The following is an 18,386-nucleotide window of genomic DNA, read 5'->3' on the forward strand; positions in this document are numbered from 1 at the left end:
GAGGTGGATAAACCAGAGAGAAGAAAATGACCGGCTGCACTCCAGCGACACGGTCGCCCCCCTCGCTTATCACATCAGTACTGGCCAGAGCCCCAAGCGGGCTCTGCTGTTACCCGTGATGATGGGGAGGGCAGAAATGGAAATTACCTGTCCGAGTGCAAGCCCCATTTCGCCACGTTTTGGCGTTCATGGGATAGCAGAAGTGTTTCAACAGGCCACATCCCCCCGCGCCCCCGGGGCATCCCGCCCTGGTGAACCTGGATGAAACCCCAGGGTTTTCCAGCCACCTGAGTAAGGTCAGAATCTGGCCCTAACTGAACCAGGCTTCAGTTTCACAAAGATTTATACGTGTACTTCACAGAGAGCTCCCGAGCCGCCCGGCTGCTTTGGCCAGCCAGCTCAGGCCTTCCCCTGAGCACACGCATAAGTGTTTGCAGAGCTGGGGCCCAGGCTGCTGTGCCAAGAACCCCTCTTTGAAATAACACTGTTAGTGTTTAAAATAAAGAGGATTTGCTCTCCTTGATACAGACTTTTTCTCTCTCTTTTTTTTTTTTTTTTAGCAGTTGCAAGTCTGAACAGAATTTCACCGTTTCATTTTTAATATTGGCAACACACTTTTAAGTGAAACAAATCTCTGCACAGAGTGAATTTTCGTGATAACCAACAGCTACAGTTCACGCTGAGCCTGCTGCTTTTGTATTGCGATCTACGTGATATCTACAGAGTTAAACCATGAGATGCAGGAAATCCAAACTCGTCTGTCACATTGTACATCCCTACTCCAGAGCAGTAAAAGTGCTGCTTCTGGTCACATCAGTGTACCACACATATGCCAGCCCCATCCCTGAGTAAAAGGTGTGAAAAGTTTCTAAATGTTCCTTGATTTAGGGAAACGAGAGTAGTGATGTCACTTCCCCACGCCGAGAAAATGACGGAACGACAGGTCGAACGAAGCGACAGCGGGACGAAGGAATTGAAGGAATCAGAGGAACATCCTATCCCCCCCCCCTACCCCCCCCACCCCGAGGTCTGGTTCGTCGGGGGAAAAAAACATCCCAACAGCAACTTACAAAATCCTAAAGTAGGTCAACAGCAACGCCAATTTGGGTTTCAACTGCAGGACTTGAGGTAAGTGACATCAAACTCAAATTCCCCGTGATGTGGCCCAGACAAACTGAAACAATGCCTAAGTTAAACACTATAAGGAACAGTCATTTTATATATATAGATATATAGATAGATTAGATAGATAGATAGACAGATAGATAGATATTTTTAGAAATCCCTATAAAGAGGTTCTCGTTTTATTTTCTTCGCCCTGACTAATTTCTTGGTGATTGTATGCATTTCGTTGTAAACTAAACAGGCCTGCTACAAAAAAAAAAGGAAGAAAAAGAAAATAAAAAGGAAAGAAAACAAACAAACAAAACAAAACAAAAAAAAAAAGACCAAAAGAAAACAAGAGAAAGGGGAGCCGGGCCAGGGCACGGAGCAAACACCGAGCGGCCCCACGGCCGCGCGTGGCCCCGTGGGGAAGAGGGCTGACGTTGGCAAAAATCCCCCCCTTGGAGACATAATGAACCCCAAAACTCCTCTCTTGGTGGTGGTGGTGGCCGGGGGGAACTCGGATTAGGCGCTTTTTGTCTTCCTGGATCTAAATTTTTCATTTTTTTCCACAGCGCGGAGGCCGGGGGTGTGCGTCTCCGAGACGCAAGGCCGAGGCAGGCCTATACCTCACGCTGACAAAAAGGGCTGGTGTTTCCCAGGTCAAGGAACGCCTCACCCTCAACACGTTTCTTTTTTATTTTTGGGGGGAGGGGAGTTATTAATAGGAAAAAAAGAAAAAAAAGGAAGGAAGGAAGAAAGAAACTATTCCAAGGGAACAAAAAGGGGAAACCAGAAGAGGGTATGAGATCTAGCTAACACCGCACGGGTGAGTCTACGTTGGCACGTAAAGTATTGCACATCCTACGAAAGCCAAAGCATGGAAAGGGACGATTGTTGGGAAAGAACCAGTTATTTCAGAAATCCTCAGTCTGAAATACAAGCACAGAACTAATACATTCCTATTGCTCCAAACTTATTTTTTTATTATTATTATTTTTTATTTTTTATTTTTTTTAGTGTTAGTTGAATAGATCCAGTCAGTTTAATAGCCCCTGCTTCCTTATTAACCACGAATGTGAATGCGTATGGTTCTCTTTGAGATTTTTTTTTTTTTTCCGAGCACGTGTGAATTACGGAAATAGTGGTACGAATGCGAACTAAAATCTGTAATTCTTTCTACTCCTTTACCATCAAAAGCTTAAAAACAAAACAGGAAACAAAACAAAACAATAAATTGCAAGTGCCCTGAGCAGAGTATATGGAAGATTAAGCAACTTCTCTGAGCAGAAATATTAACAAATAAGCACTAACTAAGCAGTGTGACTGTGAGAAGAAACCCACTCAGCTATTTGGTAGCCCGCTGAGAGGTTAATAAAATTCAAGGAAATTCAAGAAAAGTTTCAAGCTATTTTAAACGTATTTAAACTTTTTGGTGCACCCCAGAATATGGTATAAAAACAATTAGTTCTGGTGTGAGCTAAATTTCAAGTAACAAATAACAGAGTCAAAGCTGGGGTTTGGGGTTAACATTTCTTTTCTTAAATAAAAGCACTGTATTTTAGGGGAGAGGGAAAACGAGATTTTTAAATAAGTTTGTTCACTTTAGGTACTGTATTTCTAATCCAGGACTTTTTATTTCCTTTTCTCCCTATCAGCACAGCTTCTTCAAAACTACCTGAAGGACGCGAACTCACCAACCAAAAGTAACGACGTGAACGCTTGATCACGCCGGGCCCGAGCTAGATCCCACTGACATCAATGAGACACATCCCTGTTGGCAGCAAGAGGCTTTTTGTAGCTCAGACCCGAAGTACGTAATACTCGCACCTCCCCGCGACTTTCCGGGAGGCTGGGTGCACAGCACCTCAAAGGATCCGGCCCTACCTGGGGAAACAAAAGACTGAACGGCGTGAATCCCCCCCCAAAAAAAACTTGTTTTGTACCAAACTCTTAAATCTAGTCTTTCAAATGGAAAGCAATGCAATTAAAATAACAAATAATAATAATAATAAAATAACAATAGGTTTGTTTTAAAAACAAACAAACACCTTGCTTATGTATAGAAATGTTTCTTGTGGAAAACTCTCTCAGCAAGTCTGAAGACAAATTCTCAGAGCCGTCCCGGTAGGACCTGTGCTAGGTTCTGTGTGGCAGATACGGCAGAAAGACCGAAAATGAACTTTGAAAGGAACAATAACCCTATGAAATGGCCTAGAGCGTAGGCAGGTTAGTGAGTAATTGCTACATTTGTTTATGCTCTTTCAGACCCCCCCCAACCCACAACATTATTAGGTAAAAACTGCAGGAATACCACACAAATGATAAACTCAAGATGTGCAAATTGCAAGATTCTTTAAAGTCCATCTTTTTTTCAAAAACACTGGACAATGATTTTTTTTTTCTCTTTCCTTTTTCCTTTCTCTTATTCTTTTATTATCTGTCAGCTCGCATATGCCTTTAACTCTTTCTCAAGCATTAAAGTTTAAAAAGTGCCTCCTATTAAGTAGTCCTTTGTGGACAATGACTGTCACATACTAGTTCAATAATTCACATTCATCCCTTTGAAACCACATTGAAACTTTCAGCATCTTGCTCGTGAGAAAACTTTACATAGTTGCATGTAGTTACAGTGTTGAAGAGATTAATTTGTTTGCTGCTGCTGTTTTCCGAGCAGATTAAAGTGAGATACAGTACGTACTGAGTGTTAGACCAGGATGCTCAGCAATAAAGTGTGAACAGCATTTTAAGTGCTTAAAGACATTCTACGTTCATCTTCAACATCGGGTTCCTGTGTCACACTGAAATTTGAAAAAAAGTGGCACGGGTCGTCCATAATCATGAACCAAAAACAGTACTAGAGTTAAAGACAAAGACCTGCAACCCAACTGCAAACGATGGATGCCTGTGATCTCAAAGGGGCAGTATGCGTCTCCCTGGTGGAAGCGAATGTCCATGGCCTTAACCCGAGGGATTTGTCTAACACTGCACGGAAACAGGGCCCGCCCAGCGAGCCGGAGGGCTCCCTGCGCACACCCACGCACACCCACGCACACCCACGTGCGCCCAGGCGTGCCCGCCGGCGCCGAGGACAGCGCCCCGTGTGTGTGTGGCCTCCCGGCACCCGACTGCACGAGCAAGCAGAGGGGAAAGTGGTGGTGTGGCAGATGCTTGGTGAGCAAAAATCAGTGCAGTCAGACCCCATGGGGGGAAATATATATATACATATACACACACACAAATATATATATATATATATATATACACACACACATATATATATATATACTGTAGAGCCTTGAGCGAGAGTTGGCTTATTGTTGACAGCATCAGAGGCTGTCTGATCCTGTTTTTGGGTAACATCTGTGGGTTGTGTCCTCAGCATTCACCTGGGGCCAGGAAACCTCTTCAGGGTCCCTCCTCGGGACGGGCGCACGCACACACACACCACGCGTGACACACACCTCTGCTACAGTTCCCTTCTCCTCACCTACCCCCCCAAAAAAAAAAACCTAGAACGGGAACCAAAACAAGGAAAAAAAAAAAAAACACAAAAAAAATAACGACGACAAAAAGAAAAAAATCACAGCTGGACCCTGTCCTACACGAGGTGTTAGAAAACAGGAGCCATGACAACACATTCATTTCCACTAAGGGTGTGTGAAGCAGATACTGCCCCTTCTGTAGCTCTCAAGAAACCTAGTCACTGACAAACACTTGTGGAAAAACATATGCACCAGTCTCCTGCATAATACCAGCTGCAACTATAACAACAAGGTTATAACATAAACCTAAAATAAGATGATAACATGTAAATACTGGGTTATTTAGTCTACAGTACAGTAATCTGGATAAAAATGACAAGGGATAGCCTAATTTCCTTTCCCCAAACAACTTTTACTTTCCTACATTGGATCGACCTTCAATGCAAATCTTAACCTCCTGAGGAATAAAAGAAGGCTTGGGAAGAGTCAAAGGTGGCTCCTCTTCTGATTTCTCTAGTTTTCGTGTTTCGGGGGCTGACCACCTCCTCTTCCTCGTTGCCGGGGGCTTGCTGGGTTCTGTTTTGGTGAGCAAAGGTGCTGCAGGCAATCCTATTTTGTCCGGAAACTTCAGTTCACCATTCTCAGCTAACATCTGTGCACTTCCCTGATTAATCCCATTTTCCTGCTCCGCATACCTGTGTCTACTTCCAGCTAGACTGTCATTCTTTGAATGCTTCAGCAAGATACTAGCTGAGTCCACGGGCTGGCCCTTTTTAATAGAGCCGTTCTTCAGGTTCTTGAGCGTAAGCGATATGCAGACATCCCCCACAGAGAGTTTGGAGCATGGCAAATCAAAGAGCTGGCTGGTTCTCTCGGGGCAGCAGGATGACCAGCCTTGTCCAAATACAAAAAAAGGGTATTCTACCAAGACCTCCACGCTGACCTGCAGAGAGAGAGACAACAGAAAGAGAGAGAGGGAGGGAGGAGAGAGCGTGAGATGATGCCTTTGCCCTGGGGCACGCGTGCAGCACCCAGCAGGCGTTGTGGGTGACAGCAGTGAAGCAGGAATTGCACAGGTGCCGCTCAGTTCCTGCGAAATCTGTGCCTCGAGCACCAGACTTCACGCTCGTCCTTGTCAGGCGGGTGTTAAACAGACTGAGCTCAGCACTTCTTAGCGCAAAACCGCAACAGGAATCGATCTTTACCTCCACCCAGCTGCTCGGAGAGACCTAAGAGGCCAAACAGCTTTGGCATCTGACAAACTCTGCCATACCCCTGCGGTACCTCGAGCCTGACACCCAGGCCTGAAGGCACTTGGCAGCCAGAGGATGGCTCCCCGAGGCTGGAAGGGGCTCTGGCTTCTGCTCCTTGTTATGACACACGATTTCCTAAATGACCATGGGAACATCACCTCCCCATGCCAACCTCCGCCCGTGTCAGTGCATACTTACCAGCGTGAAATGGCTGAGGACGTCGAATTACAGGGGAAGGCCGTGGGTAGGTACAGAGCCGTGTCTGTACCAGCAGCAGGCACGAACCCACCTTCCCCGGGCAGTCCTGTGACCCAGAGCACTTCGTCCCCTTCTCCCACCTACTCCTCCAGAAGCCCCTGACGGTGGGCCTGGAGGACCTGACACCACGAGCACCTCAATACCACAGTGTCTGTCAGCAGGATCAAACCGTGGATGTGGGCTCGTGACTCACACCCTACAGGCCCGAGCCCTTCTGCCACGGCCCTGTCAGGGCAGGAAATTCTGACTAACACTTTCAAAAACCTGGCACGTGTTTTTAACATGCTGTGTGCAGCTCCACTGAGATCTGCAACCCGAAGAGGCTGGACTCAATGACCACCACGAGGCTCCCTCTGGAAGTACCTTTCTTTCTGGTACAGATACCGATTCCTTTCCAACGTGTGTCTCACGCCAAGGCATCCTGAGGACTCCTGGTTTGCAGTGGGCAGTACGGCAGCACTTATCCTCTGCAAACAGGGCCCCTGGCAGCTCTCTTTGGACCCCACCAGCTCCACATCCACCGTGAGCAGGAGGACTGGATTTGGGATGTCCCACAGCGCAGGGACAGAGGCTCCAGGACTGGTAAGCCAAAGATTCCCAACAGATTTTGACTGCTCTTTCAGCTGGTTACACCCACGCCATGTCCTAGCAGACAACTGCAGCTCCTGAGACAGCTGAGAAAACCCCAACCTTAAGACATCAATAAATATATGCTACATGGTCAGGCTAATGAGTAACACTTAATATATTCTTTTGACACTCCATCTGCCCAGCAAATTAGCCACTCCATGAGGAATTTCAAAACCAGTAGCTTAGAGGCACAAAACACCCTCCTGCTCCCCCCAGTAAATCAATTTGTGCCATATTGAAACTTTTTTGACCAGACCTGCCTGCCAACAACCAACTACATACACAGCAATACTGGACAGGGACACGGCCCTAGGCCTGGTTTATGAACCATGGAGCACCTGGGGCAAGGAAACTGCAGAAGTCCTGCCACTTCGTGCTGCTGGAGGCTCACTCTAAATCCTCCAGCGCCAGGATTTGCAGAAATACTTGCCCCAGGTTTGTGGTCCTATTCCATACATACTCACCTCGGAAAGGGGTCTGACTAGGAGAGGCGGTGGACATGCAGCATCTTTTAGGGACTTAAATGGAAACTACTGTCTACACAGAGCTGTAGGCTTTTCCCTAGGCATGAACCATATGGTGGACATGGGTTTTTAGTGCTGTGGCTCGCCCCTTTCTCTCTTCCTTCCTGCTTACTGTAATTTTTTTTCTTTCTTTTTGTACTTTCCCAACCCCATCAAAAGCTATTTGTGCCTTTGGGAATCACACATACTCATGCGCTTTATACTCACTGAAACAAAAGTTTCTTGTGGTGTTAACACGCTTCCACAGCACGTCATACTTTTGTTTTACGTGGCATATGAAACACTCGCCTGAACTGTCAGTCACTGAAACTATCAGTCAAATTGCTGGTGGTGATTATGAACAACCCTAATGAAATGCCATTATTGCCATGACCCAGTCACAGTGTTCATGGACACAGAATCTCAGAATGGTTTGGGTTGGAAGGGACCTCAAAGACCACCCAGTGCCACCCCCCTGCCATGGGCAGGGACATCTCCCACCAGACCAGGCTGCCCAAAGCCCCATCCAGCCTGGCCTTGAGCACCTCCAGGGATGGGGCATCCACAGCTCTGGCAGCACTGCTTTAGCTATCTGCTTCTGGATTCAGCAAAGTTGGGATTTTAACATAACCACTCTCTACAATCAATAGTAGACAAAGAGCTTCCAAGTGTGAAAGTGCAGTGAGAACACCTCTGTAACATTTTCTCCTGGCCACTGCATTCAAATTAGAAAAGTTGATTTTAAAAGCTCCCTCCCCCAGTATCTTGGCATGATTGTTGTAGGGGACAAAGAAATGTGAAACTTGTTTCTGTGCCTTTCTAACTATTAAGACAATAAAGCCAGAAACCAAAATGCTGGTCCCTTTCAAGCACACCGGGCTCTACTGCAAAGTTACTGCTTTATTTCCAGGTTTGAACAATGACTAATGGAAACACCCAAAACTTCTCATTGCAGCCACTGTGTGTCTGTAACTTTCTATAGCCCTTTATCACCTTATTTCTCAGCCAAACTCAGCAGGTGAGGGAGGCAATTCAGGTTGCTCAGGAAATGCATGCTGGAGCTGGAACACCCACGACACGTGCTGGAAGAGCTGCTGCAACCAACATGAGGAGCACCAATGTGTATCTGAGCTGTATAGAGACGACAGCTCCTCATTTCCCCACCACTGCAAACAACACCTGCCCTCACAAGAGTGCATCTCCTCTGAGACATCTACGGGGTTGCAGGCAGCAGCACCTCTTGCCACCAGGACCTGGCATGTGTGGGGTGACACGGGAGTTGTCATGAAGCCTTCAGCATCCCACCAGGGCTGCATCTGGAGCAGCTTCGGTGAGCTGTCACTGTGAAAAGGGGTGCTTCAAGGTCAGTGGTCTTACAGAACTGCTCCATCTCTAATGTCTACGGTTCTGGTTTTAAAAGAAAGGAAACTTATAACCTGTATGCTTGTCTTTCTTTCTAAAGCTGTATTTTAGAAATTATTGGGAGCTGGAACTCAGGGATCAAAGCAAGCATTTCAGAGCACTACTTTTGCATCTCCTGTGGGTTTTGACCTTAACAGAAATGGACGTGAATTGCCAGCTTCCGCTTGTTCCTGGCAGCGAAAGAAAGGACAGGTAATAACGATATACGTGTTATTACAAGAATAATATGTTGAATTGCAAAGAGATTCAGATCCATAAGGTTTTTTTTAGGCAACTTGAATTCAGAGGAATAACCGCTGAACTTTGGGTTCTCTTCCATTTGATACTCGTTTCACTTCTTACTCATCCCCAGCAGGGATGCCCCGAAATGGAAACCTAGCTTCCCTCAGGGGCTAAGGGCAGTTATTTCACTGGAAAGGGGTACAGCTTCAGGTGGGCTAATTGTCTCCTGGTTTTACACGCCTGGAAGAGAGACATGACTGGAAGAGGGGGGCAGGTGGGAGGATGACCTCTTTCTGCCTTAGCACTGCGCCGGGGAGGAGCAGCTGTGGGCTTGCAGCTCCGTGGTACAATAGCAGCTGCGTGGTGCCTCCCTACGTGCGAGCTGGATACGCTCGGCTAAAAATAACCTCCTACCTTTGTCCCTCAGCTGGTGTGGAAATCAGCTAGCGCTTGCACAGAGCCTGGAAGCATGAAATCATCGGTGCTGTGGTGACCTCCCAGAGATCGCATATTCCCTCAGTTCTTGGGAGTCAGTGTGGAAGTGTAGCGGTACCCCTGAGCCACTGCCCTAAGCTCCGAGACAAAATACCATTATTTGAAGGGGCCATTTCCTAACAAGTAAAGACGGCCCCATGGCTGCTAATAGGGCTAAACGCTTCCATATGGCCACGCTGGGCCAAGGGTGAGGTCAGCGGTGACTTCAGCCACGCAGAAATGCTCTCCTTCCCTCTCTCTCTCGGAGCAGCCCCTGCCATGCAGGCACACAGCTGATCCGGGAAGAGACCCAAGGCCTGGAATCCGCAGGAAACCTCAATGAAACCCTCGCGCTGATCACATCCCTGCGTGCCTCTCCCTCGGTTCTGGAAGCATCCCCTGTGGGAAGCACAGCTGGGGAGTATTTCGGCTGCGGTGATGTCAGCCCGCTCCTGATAGGCTTCTGCGTAAGGTGGCACGGGGCTGGGTGCGAGCGGTGCGCGGGTTTGTGCTTTCTGCCAGAGGATGGCACTCCACCCCTTGCGAAGGCGCTCTTCCCAGCGCACAGCACCTCAGCTGTGCTGGCAGATCCACCAACAAGACACAATAAAAACACTACCTGCACGTCTGACATGAGCAACGGGACCTGACGCATGTAGCCGCTGCCAGGTAGGCGCAGGTTGGGAAGGATGGGACACAGACGGCTGCGCCTGTAAGGTTTTTTTGTGTGACTTGCTCCTCTGTGCCGTACCTGCTCATTTTTCTTCTCCAAACTGCCAGCCTAGGTTTCTTCGCCAGATCTGGACACTTCCAGCTCCTCTCACCCTCTCTCTCCCTCTGGTTCTCCATCACCGAGGGTGCTGCCTCGTGGCTGCAAATGCTGCAGCTCACAGCACTCGTATTTCAAACCAAACTGAGAGCACTTGTGACAACGTTATTGTGAATAATGAATACCTCTAGGAACCACGCTGCTACCTGGTGTATCTGATCTGCTCCGGCCTCAGTAGAGAAGAATCTAAATTGCTCAGAAAATGGGCAGCAATAGGATAATGCTTTATGATCAGTACGGTCTTAACCTAGAAGTATCTTTGGAAAGTTACAGGATTTTTTCCTGCAGTGAGAAACAAAGGTCAGAAGCACGGCCTGACCAGCCACATAGATGGTTTTCCTTTCCAAATTTCCCTGGAACAGACAGTTTATGTGAGCTGCACAGTGTTTAAACCACTCACGACTGAAACCTCAGTAAAACTCTGTAGTGTTTCAGTAACTTACGTGTGAGTGGAAGCATTCCCACAGACAGCTCCAAGCTGTCTCCAAGCCATGGAAATTCACAACCTCGCAGCCTACCTATTGCTCAAGGGTAGGATTTGCGCTGAATCTAGCCCAAGCTTCATGGGGTGGAAGGTCAAAATCACCTACAAGAATGCAAAATATATCCCCTCATACAGCTTAACCCATCTTGTATTTGAATAAAAAAGCATGAAGATGGTGTAATTTCTCTTATGGGTTCTCCAGCTATAAAGCACAGCAGGATTTATTCCAACACGAGAAATCCTGACCAGGCAATGAAGAGCTTTGGCTAGGCCCACGGATGGAAGAAGATCCAGCTTTGTGCCTTGGCTGTGACGATAACGCACGGTGTGACCTTACTGCAGCAAATCCCTTTGCTGCCCGGCGTCTCGGTTTGTCCCCTAGACTCGGGATGTTTCTGTGTGATGCCAGGACTCTTATTTTTCAGTCCTGCTCATCATTCCCAGTGAGTACGTAAATGTTTCCCCTGGACCAATGAAGGCACTGAGCAATTTAATCTAGACACTAGGAAAGAGGGCAGCCTGGTCCCCTGTGAAGACCCACTTTACATCCAGGAGGCTACCATTTGCCACCAGTGTGCCCCTGATGGCTCCACCAACACTGCCAGACAGATGATTTTTGGACCCATGACCGGACCGCACCGAGGTGCCCCCCGCTGCCCCCCACCAGCGCGCGGCCCCGTTACCTGTGCGCGATGCTCCCCGACCGCAAACTGTATCACAGCAATGCCTGGGTTATGGCTGTCTTCGATCCTCTCCACAGTGCTGGAGTCTATTTTCAGGTCATTGCTAATCTCCGCGCTCTGGATGAAGTCTTCCGTTTTCAAGTCCTCTACTTTCTTCAGCTCCCCGTTGGCCAGCTGGATGATCGACCCCTTCATGAAGTAAGGGGGCAGCGTGGGGGGAGCCGCGGCGGGGGAGGCGATGGACTGCACCACGGGGAGGTGGATCTGCGCCTGCACCATGGTGGCCTGGTAGGCGGGCTGGGTGGTGTGGGGCTCGGCGCTGAAAGCCTCGCTCTTGGGGACGGCGGTGGTGACGAATGTGTGAGGCACTGCTGCGAACTGGGGAGACGAGGTGACTATCGCCGGCGCCACGCCCGACGGCTCCACGTCGGCGCTGCCGACGGGTATGAGCAGGGGCTGGGTGCCGGGGATCACCAGGTGCTGGGGCAGCCCCCCCGGGTAGCCCAGGGCTTGCTGCTGGCCGCTCAGGTAGCCGATCACCGGCGGCTGGGTCCCGGCGTAGAAGGCCGTCGCCGGCAGCCCGACGGGGAGCTGCTCGGAGGCGCTGTGGGTCGTCTGGATGACGGTGTGGGGGGACAGCGTGGCCACCGCCTTCACCCCCTCGTGGCCCAGGGCCTGCTGCGGGGACAACGCGTAGGAGCGGTGGGCCGGCTTCCCGAGGTGCAAGCTCCCCTTGTCGTTGAGGGCGGAGGGGGAGGTCTCCCGGTTGGTGGCCTGCTGCACCTCCATGTCCGCCGTGGGCGTGCTGCTGTTGGGGACCACCATGACGGAGGCTCGGACCCCTGAGGAATCCCGGGCGCCGTACTCGGCGGGGCTTGAGTGCACCACCACGTGCCTGGTCTCGTAATGGTGAGGAGCTGGTTTATTGCCTGCTTTGACCAGACCCATGTCGGCGGAGGGCGAAATGCCGTACCTCCGGCTCTTCTCTATCTCGCCGTTCAGTACCTCCTTGGCCTGCATCGCCTGCAGCCGGCCGCTCTCGGGCTTTTTGGGGGCGTCCCTCGCCACGAAGTGCGAGGCGTCGCTGTACTGCACCACCACCTGGGAGGAAGGGCCGAGGGTGAGCGTGTGGGGGATCACCGTCTGGTGGGGGTGCAGGGGGACCGGGATGGTTGGAGGAGAGACGTTTCGGACCGCGCTCTGGGGCGAGCTGGAGATGTGGACGTACTGGTTCTGCTGGGCGGGCGGAGGGGACCCGGCGGCGATCAGCCCGGGCGTCCTAACCAGGTGCGGCTCGACTTTGTGCCCCTGCTGGCTCAAGCCGCTCATGCTGGCCAGCAAAGTGGAATAAGCCTCCAGCTGGGAGCGCTGGGATGGAGTGGTTGCGACCGCCGTGGCCGCCGCCACGGCGCCGGTTGCCGAATTGGCGGTCGGGGAGATCAGCTGCGAGGGGATGAACCCGGCGTATGGTCCGCTGTACTGGGGCCCGACGAACTGGAACGTGTGCTGCAGGTGCGTGTACTGCACGGGGGAGACGGGGGTCCCGGACTGGGAGAGCGCGGGCGAGTACACGGTGGGGAGCGTGGTGGGGGCCGGCACGGACCTGGGCGCGCTGGGCGGGGAATAGTCCAGCCCCGCCGAGGGCGGCGGCGGCGGCTTGTGCAAACCCTGCTGCAAGCCCACCTCCGCCGACGTCCCCCCGGGCCTGTGCCTGGCCCCCAGGCCGCTCTGGCCGCCAGGCGTGCCGGGGAGCCATGCTAGGTTGTCGGCGCGGTGGTTGTCGTTCGGCAGGACCGGCTTCACCTCCGAAGGCAGGCTGGTGGCGGGGATCTCTCGCTTCTTGGGCGGCAGGCATTCATTGCTCCGCTCTTGGTTGGATTTCATCTTTCGCCGTCCCCCCTCCACTGTGCTTGCTTCACTGTCTGGCTGGCTCTGGTTTCAGTCTGGTAAACGGAAAGTCACATTTGATTTCTGCCAGGGATCCAGTGACTTCATGGGGAATCATCTCCCTGTGAGCACGATCCTCCGACAGCTCCTCTGGACTCTGCAACGAGAGGGTGGGCGAGGGAGGGGGGAAACCACACCATCAGCGCTGGGAAATGGGAACAAACAAGCCGACACCCCCAACCAGCAACCGAGAAAGAGGAAAAAAAGGGCTGGAGAAACAAAATCAGCCGGGCATTGCTGCTCTCCTGTCAAGGAGCAGTGGACAGCTGCACTGTAAGAGGCAGCTACAATCCTGGGCACGTCCACAGGCACATCATGAAAGCGATTAAAACCGCAGGCAGGTCAGAAACTCTCTGACCATCGGGTGTCAGATTTATCAGCAAGCTCCTAGGGGCTTGCCCACAGTGTCTCATCAGCTTGCTTTCTTCCCTCCATCAGGAAAACCCTGGTGACTTCGGCCATCCCAAGTCCTGACCTGCCCGAAACCAGGAGCTCCTGCCTTGCCCAGCCTCGTAACAAACTTTATGGAAAGTTTTTTTGCCCACTCGCTGTCCAGCCCCCAGTTTCCCCCCATGCTTCTGGCTGGTCTGGAAGGTCAGAGAGCACGGGTGCTTACAAACCCTGCATCTCACGCACGACAGGCATCCCTGCAAGAAAAGCGTGTGTTACGTGAAAGAAAAAAGGGGGAAGAAGATGGGAACGGGATACAAGCCACTTTAAAGTGAATGCTGAGCAGCAGTGCCGATAGTTATCTTATGGCAAGTAATATCCCTTTGGGGGATTTCTTTCCCTCTTGCCTCACTCCTAATGAACAATAAGCCCGATGTTTATGTGTGCACGCAGTGCTTTGAAGACATATTAAGCAAAGATTAAACCTGTCTTTAAGAGCATTCCTTACGTTTGTGGTCCTCCAAGCTGCCATAATCCAACAGCAGTCTAAGGCATTTAAATGTCTGATACAATCGGCCTTGAGTGAATTATTCCACTCCCTAAAACCTGATAAGCGGTAACCAAACACCAACAGCCACGCAGACCCTACCAAAACAGCTTGTTGTTTTTCCTCCACCAGCTCCGCAGCTGCCACACATTAGTGCAGCAGAGAAAAACCAGCACACCCATCAGCTGCAGCTTCAGGCAAAGGCTGCTTAAAGGACCCAACGTTTTGGGGCAGATTCTCTGGCTTTTGGGCCAGGGGGAGGACGGAAGGAAGGCTCCCTGAACTTGGGGGTGCCCTGCGATCCGCAGGGGTCTTCCCCCTCCTCCTCCTCCTCGTCCTCGCAGTTGCTCGCCGTGTCTTGGCAACAGCTAAAATTATTATCTTACACATGACTTACGGGTTTTTATTTTTAAGGCCGACTAAAAATAAAACCGCCGAGCTCACATTTGCGCAGTCATCCTTAGTTAAGTTTAGCTCACTGTAGTCTTCTGCCCCGGGCAGGCGGCTCTGCCAGATAAGAGCCGGCAGCTGCTGCCCGGGGCGCTCGCACTGCTCCCTCACACCATCCACGGGCGCTGCGAGGGGAAAATGGGGATGTGGGATGGAGGCAGAGAGCTGGCCCTACACAGCGAGTGCCCACACATCACACACTGCAGCCGAAAGGGGCTTGTGTGTGGGACCGGGCAGGGCCAGACCCTGCTGGTGCAATGGGCAAAGGGGACTCGCCCAAACCCCGTTGTTCCAAAAGCCCGAGGCATTGGGACGCAGCTTCCCCCCTTTAAAACTGCTGCTGTGCTGCCCTGTGCGACCTGGTGAGCTTTCACTTTGTGGGAGCTGAAGCGAAGGTTTTGTTCTGCTAAATAGGATTGAGCCGCGGAGTTTTGGGTAGCCTCCAAAGTCAAAGCTAACATTCCTCAAAAATACCACAGGCTAAATCTTTTTTTTTTTTTTTTTTTTTTTTTTTTTTTCCTTTTGTTAATATTTCTTACGGCTCTCTGCATCATCACCGGCAACAAAAGGGCTACCCAAAATCTCCCGGAGAGCACAGGAGGAATGAACAAGCTGAACAGAGACGGAGGAGGAGACGGCGGCAGAGCGGTGCAGCCTGCCCCACTTCTCCAAGCCCGAGCACTCCATGGTTAGACCCTGAACTCCAGCAGACATCGGACCGGATTTGCAGAGATGCAAATGCGCAGCAAAACCCAGCCTATTTCTGCTCCAAGACTTAGAAGTGAACTGATAAGTTTTCAGCACAACGCAAGCTCCCGCAGCAGAGATAAGGCAGGGCTGGTTTTGCTCGGGGAGCACTGAAAGGCAGACGAGCTGGAGCATCTCAGGGAAGAGGTACGAGGCGTGGGGAAACCTCTCTCTGCTGGTTGCCCTAGAAAGATGAGCGCCTGCCTTCCGCGCTGCGGGGCTTTTTTCTTTCATCCGAGTCATTTTTCCGAGTCTGGAGATTTCCTTTCTCCGTAACTGCAGCGCTGTCGGTGACGATTTGCAAGATGCTCCCAACAGCAGCAAGCACTGGGTGAATTTTTTTGCGCCCACTTTGTAGGCGTATGTCACACAAGGGCGTGCGTGCGTGCAGGCGTAATTACGGCAAGGAAGGTAAAGGGGACAAAGAGATCAGGGGCAGCAGCTGGACTTTGGTATCTCTGGCAGCTCGTGCACAGGGAACATTGCTAAAGTGTCTGGACAGCCAGTGTCCGCTGGCAGCCTGCCCACACTCGAATTCCTGGAAAGGCTTAAGGCAGAAAAATAATCACTTGGAGGAGTCACCAGCTGGGTTTGCTCTGGTCCCGAAGGGATTGCTCACTGGAGCTCAGGATGTGCATTTTTCATGCAAAGCTCCGGCGTGCGCCTCTGCAAGGCACTTCAAAACTCCCTACGTCTCCCAGAACGCTGCTTTTCCATTTGTTTCATCTAACAAATGTAAGAAAAACTGGGTCTCCTTTCTGTCAGGAGCGGCACTGCCCCTCCTGTTGTTATTTATTTATTTATTTTATTTATTTATTTATCCCCTGCGTCTCCCCAAAAAGTTATTAGCGGAGGTCAGCATGCTCCACAGCCGCCAGGCATCCCGGTGCCCCGCAGAAATCCCCTGCCTCGTGCAGCCAAACCCTGGCTTCAGACACCGTGAGTCAGGCCCCCCTCCTCGCCCCTGCGACGCACGGTCCTGGCTCACACACAGCAGATTTCTTAAAATGATAAAGGTGGAGGGTTTTTTTGCCTTTTCTTCATGTGTGTTTTTTTTTTTTTCAGCTTGCCCTTCTGCTGTGTGAGGCCTTTCGGTCTCGAGGTCTCCAGCTTCTCTCTACAACCCACAAGAGCAGAAACTTACTTTTTTTAGCTAACCGTGGGATTTCCCACCTAATCATCTGACACCAGGGCCGGGAGTTTGGCGACACGGCCTCAGCTCTCTCGGGGCTCCCGATGCAACCTGAGCTCCTCCATCCCCACGTGCCCAGGAAGGAGAGGTGCAGCCCCCCTACGGCCCTCCACGAGGGGCAGATGCGACTCACAGCCGGCCGCCAGCTGCAGGACCTCAGATTTGGAGGCCCCTCCTGGCTGATAATTGCCCAAGAAAAGCCTTTACTCTTACACCAATCCCCCCGAGGCATTTCTGCAGCTGAAATGAGCGAGCAGAGCTCATTTATGAACCGCTATAATACAGAAATTACTTTGTTGGTGTTTTTCATTTATCTGAAATGTGCCCGGCTACAATGGCAGCTGCCTACACGATTTTCCATTGAAAACTTCGCGAGCGACTCTCAGTGCAGCAACGCCCACTCGCCGCTGGGTTTAGCTTGTGACAGAAACTGCCATGCCTGCGCGAACACATTTGGATCACGTCGCACAGGTCTCGCCCCATGCGGCTGGGAGCAACCTCCCTTTCACGTACAAGGCCGAACGGATGAGGAAGATGCCTGGCTTTGTCCCCAGGAGGGATGACTGTGATCCCACGAAAAACTGTGGGTCCTGGGGGCATTCCCAGCCCTTTGGAGATGCAGCCAGCGACACCAGCACGCACCATGTAATGGGGCAGCATGAGAGCTCAGCTCCCAGGGTGGATCAGGAAGGTCATCCTTCACTGAAGAGCAACTTTAGCATCCCGTTCATCTGTTCTTTTTTTCTCCAGTTAACTCATTTTTCTTCCTAATTCAGAGTCACCTCCACATGGGCATGCCCTGCAGCATCACCCACGCTGGTGCTGCACGGACCCTGAAGCTGGCAACGTGAACATCCGAGGGGACAGCGCGCACACAAATCCATGCAGGAAAAACACACACACAAAAAAAAAAAAAAAACACACAAAAAAAGGTCGCTGTTCCCGACTTTGTGGCAAGTCTGGGAATGGCACTTTGTGCCACGAAACGACTCCTTCCCGTTCCGTGGGCAGAAAGGCAGGCGGATAAAACGGGAGAATGGGCACAGAGAGCCAAATTCATCACCAGTGGCACTCATCTGAGGCCAGCACAGCAAGGGTGAGATGGCCCCGACTGTTCTCTCTGACAAGACAGCGCAGAAAACCATTAAAAGAAAATGAAATAATGCGGGTTTATAGCCACATAGCAGGATACACAGTCACAGGCTCCAGTTGCAATTAAAAAAAAAAACACCATTCCAACTACAAATGCAAATCAGCGTTGCTCTCAAGCAGGGAACGCTGACAAACGAAGGCGGTGTGCTAACATGCAGTGCCAGTACTCTTAATTTAAGGATGTGAGAAACAAAGGTATGCACCAGCCGGGACTGCCAGGAAGAGCTTGCTTTAAACAGCAAACAAAAAAGAACTGGAAGGACTTAAAAATGACTTTTCTTACAAAAAGCAGATGCAAGGAAACCTTTTGCTCCCCTTCTCCCAGCCAGATGAAGAAGGGGGGGAAAAAAAATCACACGACTCCCATAAAGGTTATTTATACAGGAGTTTTGAGCTCAGGAACTAGAAGAATTCCTCCGTGGGACGTGTGTGTCCAGTGAATCACAGCCTGGACGGCTGAACGGGCCTCCTGCAGCAGCCACGGAGACGCCTGCTCCCCGCTGCAATTGCTCCTGTGAAAGCACCTTACCCATCTGCAAACCCGAGGTGCAGAGCCGAGTGACTCCCCGCCACCAGCGAGATGGACCAAAGGGTGACTAGCTACCTGCAGCTGG

The 18,386-nt window shown here is 50.9% G+C and overlaps 1 protein-coding gene across 4 annotated transcripts in view; it reads right to left on the reverse strand.

Annotated features, from left to right (window-relative positions):
- Nucleotides 1-4,980: 4,980 nt before the first annotated feature.
- The window catches only part of ATXN1 (ataxin 1), a 179,926-nt gene continuing 166,520 nt past the window's right edge, over nt 4,981-18,386 (reverse strand). For all 4 annotated transcript variants that reach the window (XM_032181770.1, XM_032181772.1, XM_032181771.1 and 1 more), the window contains 2 exons: nt 11,348-13,391; nt 4,981-5,532 (listed from right to left, as the gene is read on the reverse strand). In XM_032181770.1, the coding sequence (XP_032037661.1) occupies nt 5,002-5,532; nt 11,348-13,231 (2,415 nt within the window). In that variant the 5' untranslated portion in view covers nt 13,232-13,391 and the 3' untranslated portion in view covers nt 4,981-5,001. The remainder of the gene's footprint in view (nt 5,533-11,347; nt 13,392-18,386) is intronic.

This window comes from Aythya fuligula, chromosome 2 (genome assembly GCF_009819795.1).
Source record: "Aythya fuligula isolate bAytFul2 chromosome 2, bAytFul2.pri, whole genome shotgun sequence".
NCBI lineage: Eukaryota > Metazoa > Chordata > Aves > Anseriformes > Anatidae > Aythya > Aythya fuligula.